This window comes from Gavialis gangeticus, unplaced genomic scaffold (assembly GCF_001723915.1).
Source record: "Gavialis gangeticus isolate Ggan-Ray unplaced genomic scaffold, GavGan_comp1, whole genome shotgun sequence".
NCBI classification, from domain to species: Eukaryota; Metazoa; Chordata; order Crocodylia; family Gavialidae; genus Gavialis; species Gavialis gangeticus.
In genome coordinates, this window is record NW_017728993.1 from 9,389,902 (window position 1) to 9,400,981 (window position 11,080).

General features: G+C 45.0%; 1 protein-coding gene across 1 annotated transcript in view; it reads right to left on the reverse strand.

The window, feature by feature from the left end:
- The window catches only part of PATJ (PATJ, crumbs cell polarity complex component), a 288,426-nt gene that overhangs the window by 102,052 nt on the left and 175,294 nt on the right, over positions 1-11,080 (reverse strand). The window contains exon 30 of the mRNA XM_019501199.1: positions 1,365-1,456. Coding sequence (XP_019356744.1) covers positions 1,365-1,456 — 92 coding nt within the window. The remainder of the gene's footprint in view (positions 1-1,364; positions 1,457-11,080) is intronic.

Below are 11,080 nucleotides of genomic sequence, written 5' to 3' on the forward strand. Positions count from 1 at the left end.
TTTTAGTGTATGACCTGTTTTTTTTCTGGTTCTAAAATGGCAACCCCCTCCCCCTCAAAAGGAGTATTTCCAAGGGGGGCAAGGAGAGGGACTTCCAGTGGCAAAGGTCAGGGGTGGGACTTGAAGTCCCAAGATGTCAACAAGAGGGTGGGGCAACCATCAAGGGGGGAGGCTACCCATACTGCCCTTGACAGCTCGCCAAAACTAATTAAGCGGCCCTCCACCCAAAATAATTTCCCACTTCGTTTTAAGGGCTGCAGTGCTGCTAAAATGCCACCAGGGAGTGGTAGAGTACCCAGACCCTAATGCTTTCCACTAGGGCTGTGCGAAGCTTAGGTCACCGATTAGATTCAGCAAAGATTCGGCCCAATTTGGCGGCTGAATCTCCGAATCCAAATAGAATCAGGAGACCCTTTAATCTCTCCAAATTTAATCAAAACCCTCCAAATCGATTCGGAAAGATGTGGATATTTGGATATAGACACAGCTTTAAATGTTTTTTCTACATATCTTAAGGTACCAGGTGACTTGTGAACACTGACATGGTGGGGAGGATGGAGCATCCCACAAAAGGGTGGGGGGGGAGGGGGGTGGTTCTCAGCACGCTCAACGGCAGACTCAGAAGTGGACCAGCAGCAATTCCAGTCCACTTCCGGGTCTACCGTGGAGCGCGTGGGGGACTCTTCCCCCTTCCCCCAGCTCAGCAACTGGTGCCTCCTAGGTCTGGGGGAGCACCTGGGGTCCCCCTGTAGCTGGGGGGGTCCCCTACATGCTTGGTGGTGGACCCGGAAATGCCCACTTCCAGGTCCACCGCTGAGCATGCAGGGCCTCTCCTGCACTCCTGTGGGACACTCCATCCACCCTACTATCTCAGTGCTCACAAGACATGCCTGGTACCTTGAGATATGCAGAAAAAACATTTAAAGCTGTGTCTATATGGCTGAATCACTGATTTTCCAAATCAGCATCGAATCTTCAGATTCGTATTTGGCTGAATGGAATCAGAAACCAGAATGACTAGATGCTAAGGAGGAGGAAGACGTCATTGTCCACAATTGCAATTTTCTGCTCTTCCTGCTGAAAAACACTGAGTTTAATATCATCCCAAAACCCTTTTTAGAAACTATCCTTCTCATGTCCATCAAGAAGCTTTGCAACTCCTCACTTGCCTGGCGTTCCTCAAATGGCTGTCTCTTCAGTACTGCAATTCTGTATTCTGTGCAGGTGCCTCCCTATTTCTACCTACAAGTAATCTCTGTAAATATTACATTGAGAGAAATAAAGTATCTCAGCACAATTACAAATGAGACCATTCATGGATAAACCCAAATACAATGAAATAAGTTGATGAGGACTGTTCTTACCGAATGAAAACCAACTTGACCTTTGATGGGGAGGTCTTAATTATTGCAGAGGCATTCTGATGGCTTCTTCCATACAATATCTGATTGTTTATCTGTTTAAAGAAAAATGAAGACAACCAGTTCACAAAAAAATCAATTTAAAACAGAATAAATATGCATTGTTTGGTACTTACACTGTGTTATCTAGCACTTCAAAGAAAACTACAGCTGAATGATGATTAAGTGATAGAAAGAAAGCATGGGGCATATGAAATATAAATCCCATCAGTTACAAGGACCTTAGGTGTATCAGAGTTGAGCAGTATATTATCACCCTCCTTTCAGTGAGATGTATTGGTATTCCACACAAAAGTCTATTTCAGGCACGAGTGTGCTGTATTAAGACAGTGTATGAAAAAGTGCACAGGAGAAAATAAGCAATGCTAACCTCTCAGTGCTCTCTCTCTCAAAATTCAATTTTGTTTTGGACAGTCAAGGCTATTATCCTGTCATCAGTTCATGCACAAAAGGAGGACAAGATGTGACCCTGAATTCAGAAGTAACACTTTAGTGCTAATTTAGCTTTCTTATTTCCTTTATGGAAAGAAAAGACAAAAAAACTGAATTAATTTGAAGACTACTCTATTTTTCATTATGATTTCAAGACAGACCACAAAATTGCAGCTTTAAAGCTCACTAAAAATTAAATTTTCAACATGTTAGTCACTATGCTATTTTCAAAGAAAAAAGGATATTGTATTAATAGTGTAATGTTCTCTGACAATTAACTGTAAGGTTTGCTTTGTGCAAGAAAAAAAACAGCCTCGGATTTAACTTAACTTTGTCTGTATGCCCTACACAAGTGTCTATTTCCATCACTGTCAATTTGAGAGAGAAAATGTTTATTCTCCTCTCATATGTTTAAGGAAAATAATGAATATGGTTTAAAGGATCATTTTTTGCTCATTCTAAAAAAAGATCAATCTAAAGAGAAATTATCTAAACATGGCACCTATGACAGCTTTTAATTCATTGTTCAATTTTGTGAAGAGAACTGCTCCTTAACTGTGCCTCAAGGCCACACTTAGTCCCCAGAGCACTTGCTAGCCACATCTCTTTCTCCAGCAGAAAGAGACAAAAGTGATGGGAAAGGATGACAAAAAATGAACAGGAAAAGGGCCAACTTTGTTTTAATTTTTTTGAAGGAAGACAAAACAGCAGAATGAGAGGCACAGGCACATTGCTTATTTTCTCAGTTTTACTCTTCTGTGTAGTTATAGTTTTCAGAGTACAGTAAATATGTAGTTTGTAACATGGAAAACAGGGTATCCCTTTGCTAAGGAAACGCAGTATGCTCAAATGTACATAAAGGCTATCCTGTACAATTACAAATCCCAATATGACAAGAGCCTTTGAAAATCAAGAGACAAACGCTTTCTATTTAAGGGTTTTCTTTGACAAAAGCCACCCAAATGCCATTGCCATTACCAGGTCTAGTTATTTTTTCTAAAGCATCTGAATTCCTTTCCTATTTGTAGGAATATGACAAGTCAAGCAAGTTTCACAAAAAGATGCTTCTACCCAGCAGTCTTTACCGAGGACAATATAGCTGTCTGGCTGTTTTCATGGTAATCAAGATGAAGGGAATGTTACCTAATACAAAATGCCAGAATAATGACAATACTTGAAATGTTTTCTCTTCTTCATGAAATATTTAAAGGATTCTGCTGACCCATTTATTTAACAGGCAAGCTTAGTATTCCGACATACATGCACTCTAGTGAGATTGCAGCAGTATTAGTGCGCACAAGTATATACGCACCCTAAAAAAAACAGAGGCCAAGGAACACGACAAAACTGATTTAAAGGACTGGAGAGACCAAGTTATGAAGAAAGATTACAGGAGCTAAATATATGGGTCTTGGTTATGTGACAGCTGGGGCTCTGAAGTAACATAATAAACTGTCTACAGGTATTTCAGACACGGAGAGGAATTCTTTGTGATGGGAGAAGGCATGCAACTAGGGACAGATTGGTACAGTGCTTATGGTACTAGTGTTGGGCACAAGATCTCGATGCAATTTCCTGTTCTGCTACGGATTTCCTGTACTGCCTTGGACAAGTGACTTGGTCTCTATGGCTAGAAACAGAAACTGCCAAATGAAGCATATCAGCTGTGCTGCAATGCATCATGACACAGCTGATCTGCTTCGCTGGGTGAAAAAAAAATGGCAGCACCATAGAAAAAATGGCAGCACCAATGAGATGTCAGGCGATGTTTCCATCCTTTGTGCCTCAGCGCTCTCTCTGTACTGCTTCCCTACTCAGACAGGATAAGTGTGTCAGAGCACTGAGCTGATCAGATACTGTGGAAATTAGAGAAAAGACAGCAAAAACTGCCACAACGAATTTAAGGAAGAAAAAATATGCAATGAAGATCAGGTCTAGCTTATGGGCAAGGAGACGTACTAGGCTGTGGAAGACTCTCCAATGGCAGTCCCATTCCTTTGCACATTTAAAACTACTCTGGACAAAGCACTTGATAATGTATTGCAAGGAACCATCATGTACTGACAACCAGGAGATGGATGATATGATCCTGTAGATGTCCAGCTCCAAACAAGGTGCTAGATAAGATACAATCTGGTCTCCTTCCCTCTTCCTTCCAAAGTTTTCATTATAAATGCTTCTAAATCAGATTGGCTTACATTTTCCTCCTCTAATTGGTACATGCCTTTGCAAAACTGAAAATCCTGAAAAACCTGAATACTTCATATGTACTCTGCTCTCCCGTTTTCCATTTTTTTTCCCCAACTGATGTTACATAACACTTAAATTCACACTCGAAATAAAATTCACATTTTTAACACCAAGGGTAATTCCTCGCAGGAGTAGTTCACCAATCCAAGAACATCAAAAAAGGCAACAAACTGGTTACACATACTCATTAGAAAGCTCAAAACGAAGTCAATTCATCTAACATGGCCTATCAATCTGTATACTCCTGTCAAGACAGAGAACCAGGAACAGCCTCAATGAGAATGTGAAAAGATCAGGCGCTGAGGACACTGTACCCAAAGTTTGAAAGCTGTAACCTATTGTTTGTCATTGTCAGCTCTCAGGGTTTATAGTTCTGGAGATGGTAAGCTACAGCATACTCCTTTAATCAAAAAGTACTAGATAGGAATTTGGCAAAAAGTGAACACTTAGACAAAATACAGAATTCAAACTAAATTTGCACTATATTTGCTGGCTTTATTTCTCTTAATGTAAAAATAACCTATTCACTAGGAATATTACATGTTTTTCAAATCGTTTAGATTTAGTTAAATTGCCATCAATTTTTCTAAACAGCTGCCTACTTAGATCAGAATTTATAGTCTTTACACTAGCTAAATTAATCCTATTCAACAAATGTATCAAATAGTCTAAAATGTAATTAGCTGTGAGCTGGGCTATAAGTTATAATTAAGTAATTATAGAAAAATGAAAATTTGATTACAGTAATGCATTTCCTTAAAGCTTTTTTGTTGTCCTGCATAGTTATTCTACCATTACAGACCATATTACATTTTTACTTTTCTTTTTTTCCTCCTTTTTTTTTTTTTTTTTTTTTTAAGATCAGAGCCTCTTCTTAAAAGAAAATTTCAGTTTTGTTTTTTTTCCACAGCTCCTCGGATACCATGGTATACATCTAGATCTCCAAACACTACCACTTAAATCAGGGACCACATAGTAGGTTGTTTACTCTATGATGTGGGAATCAAACCCCAAAGAAACGGGTTGGTTTTCCACATAGGTCAGGCATCGGGAAGACATGGGGAGGGCATGTGCCCCCCTGAGACTGGCTGCTGCCAAAGCTGCCACCCGCTTCTGTGGGCCATTACCACCCGCCCCCACCCACCCCTCTCTGCTACTGCTGCCAGCGGTGGCTGCAGGCAGCCCCCTACTCACTGCCACAGTGCCCCCTGGTCTTGGAAGGCACCAGTCATTCATGGTTTTCCAGATTAAAGATTGATTATTTTCTTTTAATGCAGGGCTCAAGTATTCCTACAGAAAGATTCCTCTTTAAAGAAAAAAGAATCTAAATAGATATTAATATAGGCCAGATTAGAACTTACATTTACTGCAGAAAGTGCTCTACAGATGTAACCAAACAGACAATCAGGGCACAAAGAGCGCTCGAAGGTAACCCTGGATGGATGCAGCGTCGGATTTCAGTGTTGTAGGTTACAACGCCATAATAAACATTACCAGATCCCATCAGGCTCACGTTGGGTCATATTGCGTCAGCAACCCATGCTTGTCTGCACTCAGCATTAACACCCCATGGTGTGCTTTCTGAAGTGGTCTAACAGTGCAGCGAACTTGGGGGTGGGGTGGGGGGAGGTGGTGTTTTTGTTTATTTTTTAAAAGTTTATCATATAGTCCTTCAGTCACATGCAAGCTGTTGAAATGTAGTAATATTTAAATCTGAAATTGGTCTTCTTGTTTTTATGGATTTATGGCCTTATCCAGCATTCACTGAACTCAAGGGTAATTTTCCCTCAATTTCAACAGGGTCTTTGTACTTTACTGTTTAGTCTATGAGGTGCATCACAAGCCAGTCTTTGTTTCGTCTCCAGTAATGAATTAGAGAAATTGCCTGAGTTGGGGAAAAATCACATCCCCAGCTAGGTAATCATGAAGCACAGTTACAAATATTAAAACATTCTACAATTTGGGGGAAGAGGGAGAGACAACATCAGATTCAAGGGTGAATGAAGCCAACTAAGGCTTATCAGGTGAGGCTGCTGAGCTCTATACAGCTGTAAAGAAAATAAGAATAACAGCCACGTATGTAGGTGGGTGAAAATTAACAAAAAGCTTGCCTGAAATATTTTAATAGCACTCCACTTTCTTACTCTATCCAAAGGCTTTTGTGGAGAATAAAATAAAAATAAAAGGAAACTGTATTTCTTGTTTTGGGTATCTACAATCCATAATATCAACTCTCTTCACCTTGCATTCTCCAAAATGATTGCTTGAGATTTTGGTTAGATCTGAACGTTGAACCAAAAATTTTTCTGGTTTTGCCTAACGCATTCAAAAATCACTTTCACCTAGAGAAAGGATAAAGCCTTAAATATTCCATTTCAATTTTGTTGAGTAGGGGATAATCTGAATCAGCAGGATCTCATTGCCATTTGGGGTGAGAAGGACATCTAGCACCAGCTCCAGATAGGACATCAAATAAGAGATGTCTTCAAATGCATCACCCAGCAGATGGGCATGCAGGGGCACGACAGAGACTGGTCACAGTGTCTTGCCAAGACCATACTGATGAAGAGGCATTATTACCGTGTGCTTGATGCTACAAAGCGGTTCATGGGCTGCAGACCAAAGATGCTATTTAAATGGACCTGTCCAACTTCCTCACCATGAACAGGGCAGTCGACACTTCCCATATATCCATAGGACCAGGATTGTTCTGGAGAAGTCACCCGCAGGGACTCCACTGGAAAAGTAGGAGGCTGTGGGACACCACTCCCTACACAGGGGCCATGGCTGTTCTGGAGCAAGTGCTCTCACATGCCAATGCACCGTACCAACTCTTCAACAGCAGGGCAGCGGTCACTAATACAACCCGCAGGACTCGCAGCCAGTCTTCCCTATACTTCTTCTCCTGACAAGTCAGATGCCATGCAATCCATGATGGTAAGGTCTGCCCCAGCTTTATGCAGCCCACAGGCCCTGGGGGAAACGTGGAGCCCCCAGGGCAGGGAAGGGAGGACAAAGAAAGGCAAAAGGAAGGCTGAAGCCACCATAGGCCACTCCCTGTGGTCATCACCTTCTCTCAGGCGAATGAATCGCCTGCTTTCCCCCCCATCCCCACCCTCCCCTGCTGAAGCCTGGATCCCACCCAAGGCACCAGGTCTCCCTCCCCTCCTACCCCCTTGGGTACTTGAAATAGTATTTCCTATTTAATGGGATTATACAGCCAGGCAATTGACCCATGTTTGCTATTTGCTCTCAGTACTTTATGGAAGAGCGGAGTTTAAGCACAGATACCTCAAGCGCTCATGTGTAAATAGCTCCTCCTCCCCAAAGAGCAGTGGAAAAGCATCACTAACATTTATTGCACTCCTCAGGCAAAAGGGTAAACAGCAGTTTTGACAGAGCACCCCCAGATCAGGGACAGGAGATAGCACGCAGGTATGTCCAATAACTGCTGCAGTTACAGTGGAGTTGGAATGAGACAAAAAAATGGTCCTTTGCAAAAAAACCCCTAGACCTTCCTCCCTGTCCAGGAAAGGGACACATGTAATGGAAGGATGCCCCCGTGGGATCCCTTGTCTCAGCTGCTCGGCTCTCCCTGCCAAGGTGACTCTAGGGTTGCACACATGGATAGGCTGGCAAGCACCTCAACAGTGCTTTTCCCCACCCCTCTGATCCAATCCATGGGTGAAGTCCAATGGGTGCTGGGTGACTCCAGTTTTCACAGCACAGGTAGCCCCAAACCCCCGCCTGAAATCACAGTTCCATGGCAGCCCCAGACCTGCTCCATCCCACCTGAACTCCTGAAAGCTAAGCAACCCCCACCTTTGTCTGCAGGCTCCACATGTGTGTGTGGAAGGCCAGCGCGCAGTGGCCAGCATGGCAGATCCAGGACAGGAAGCTGAACACCTGCAGAGTACATGAGCAGGGATCTCTGTAAATCACAGAGGAATTCCCCCCTGCAGCAGCTCCTTAAATTTTTTTCATTTTACTGCTTGCTCCACCCAGCCCTGACTGGCGGAGGGGCCCTGCTGGCCAGGCCATTTACCACTGATTGACAGGGAAGCAAAAACTGTTTTTTGCTTCCCTGCCACTGATTGGCAAAGGGGCCCCGGTGGCCCCACTGCTTGCTGCTGACCGGCGGGGAAGCAAAAACCACGAGAGATGTGTGTACAAGGCACCGGCAAAACGAAGAAGAGAAGAAACTCCGGTTACACCCTCTGAGCCCAGGCCACACATGGTGGACTCCTGGTGCTAAGGGCTACAAAACCAGGACGAGGAACGAATCGTGACATACACAAGGGAAATGGACAGGCCAGGGGGTGCTTACATCTGGGCTTGTGAGCCACATGACTGGGGGCTCCAGATAGCCACCTGCTGTTTGGAGGAGACACCACACAGCACAGTAAAGCTGAGAGAGTGGAAATGGCAGGATAGGGAGTTAATGTAGGGTTACCATGTGCCCAGGTTTTCCCAGACATGTCCTCTTTTTGGGTCCTCCCATCTCCATCCGGGAGGTTTTTCAAAATATTAGGAAACGTCCAGGATTTTGCTCTGCCTCTGCTTTCCCGGCACTTCCTGGCTTACTCTAGCAAGGAGCTGCTTGGGGCTTGGGGGAGGGGGCACGGGGCATCATACGCTGTGCACAGGCCCCGGCAGATGCAGGCAGAGGTGCATGCATGTGTGCGTGCATCTGCAGCAGGGTGGGGAGGCGGGATTCTTCGGGGGCAGCAGGGGGCTATGTCGGCAACAGGGATGGAGGGCACAGGGGGGCTGAAGGTTGGGAGTGAGGGGCAGCAGCAGGGCTGGGGGGGCTGTGGCTTGGGAGTGTGGGGCAGAGGTAGGGCATAGACATATCACTGCCCCCCGACAGTCATATACCCCTTCTCCTCCCAAAACAGGTGTCCTCTTTTTTGAAACTGGAAATATGGCAACCCTAGTTAATGACCCTACATGGGGTCCACCTATGACACCCCTGACAGGTATCAGCACTGGCTCCCGCAGAGAACATATAGCCCTCCCAGGAAGGAGCGGTGGAACAGGCTGCACCCAGCCTCATACAGCATGGCAAGCCCCACTCCGGGGACTCTTTCCTGGGGGGAAAAGGAATGGGGGTACCACAGAGGAACCCAAGGGGGTGTCCAGGATGCCAGCTGTGGGAGAACATTCCCCTACCGTGCCCTGGATGTGGGATGCTGGGGGGCAATGGGGAGCCAGGACAGGAGATGGTGTGTAGGAGCCACCAAACCCTTCCAGCCTTCCTGGTCTGAGCAGGCAGGAAATCATCTGCTGGTGCCCACTCTGGGGAGCAGCAGTGGGCAAGTGGAGCAGTTCTGGGCTGCCTGAGACCTAATATTAGGGCTGTCAGGGACACCACACCCCTTCCAGGCCCAGTTCACTACCCCCAGGTGCTCACTGTCACACCATGTGCCTTGACACCACCCTCCCAAGCAGCTCTAAGTCAGTCCTGAACAGTGCAGGAGTGCTCAAAACAGTGGGGAAACACAGCCCACCAGCCCACTGGGCCAAGGGGTCACTGAGGCAGCTTCTGGCAGCAGAGCCCAGAGGCCCCAGCTCATCTACACACCAGCTGGGAGGCCCGGGGGAGCTCTTCCACTCCCCATGGCCCCACTCCTTGCCCAGCTCCTACTGTGGGGGAGTGACACAGCCTTGGCAGAGATAGGCAGCTCCCAAACTTGGGTCAGCTGCCTGACATGACCCCAAGTGTTGGCAAGGGCCATGGGCCTTGAAGGAGGAAACATGTGTCTTTGACACCCACTGCAGCGATGCCTCCTGACCCGAATCTCCCCCGACACTGGCTCTCCTCTCCCCACAGCATAGCAGCTGCCTCCTGGCCCACAGCTCTCTCAGACAGATGCTGGGTCCAGGATCATTCAGCTGTCCCGTTCCTACATGGAGAACCCTCTGGATTTGACACTGGACCCCTGCAAGTAGGGTGCCTCCCCTTCAAGGTTTTGTGTTTGTTGAGTTCTAGGGTCAGGGGGAATGCTGCTGACCCCAAACCCCTTCCAAGTTCTGTCATCCCTTTGGAGGAGGGACCATGTTCTGCCATAGGCAATGTTCAACAGATATATCTCTATATATAGATATATATCTATATCTATATTTTATTAAATACAAGAAAAGTTTGGTACTGGTTAAAGGAGCTGAAGTTAAAGGTAGAAAACACTGAGTCATATGGTGAAATGACTTTCTGTGGTCTTTATCCTTCAAATCTACTTATGTTAGGTCCTGTGTGACCACGGAAGTATAATGTTTTGCTAATTAGCCAGATCTTTTATAATGGAACAGAAACCTTCCTTGCAGAGGTTTGAAAAATTGGTCTGTACAAAACACATAGCACCATGATTCACAAGATAAAGAAAAATACATCAGGGAGGAAATAAAATGGGAAAAGGAAAGAGAAAATTAACTTAACTGAAGTCTTCCCACCTCACTGTATCCTTTGTCAGAATATTCTTCTAAATCATGCATGTGGCATCTGTGGTGTTTGGCACACTTGTGAATAAAGAACATAAGTTCCACAGACAGCAAAAATATCTACAACCACATCTTGTATAATGAGGTGTCAAACTTTGTTTTGGGGGTGGCATGGAGTGCAGAAGAGTGCATGCTGTATACGCCTGCTGCAACAACCACGTTGCAAATTGCTAGACTAAAATCACATTGCCTTGCATACACCTAAAAAGTTAATGAAATTACCATTATTTTTTTACTCTTAGCCCTTACCCTTCCACCACTTCCTTCAGCAAATGGCCCTGAGAATATGACCAGCCTGTAAATGTAGAATTAAAGGCAAAGGAAATCACACCCTTGGGATCACCCAACCAAGACGACATTCTGTCCTGGTTAAGGTCCTCCAATTTTCATGTCTGGAAACCATTATCTCCCTAGTGGGCTACTGCTGCTGGCAGAACCCTGAATAACTTTAAATATGGATCTTGAAAGACACCCCCCCC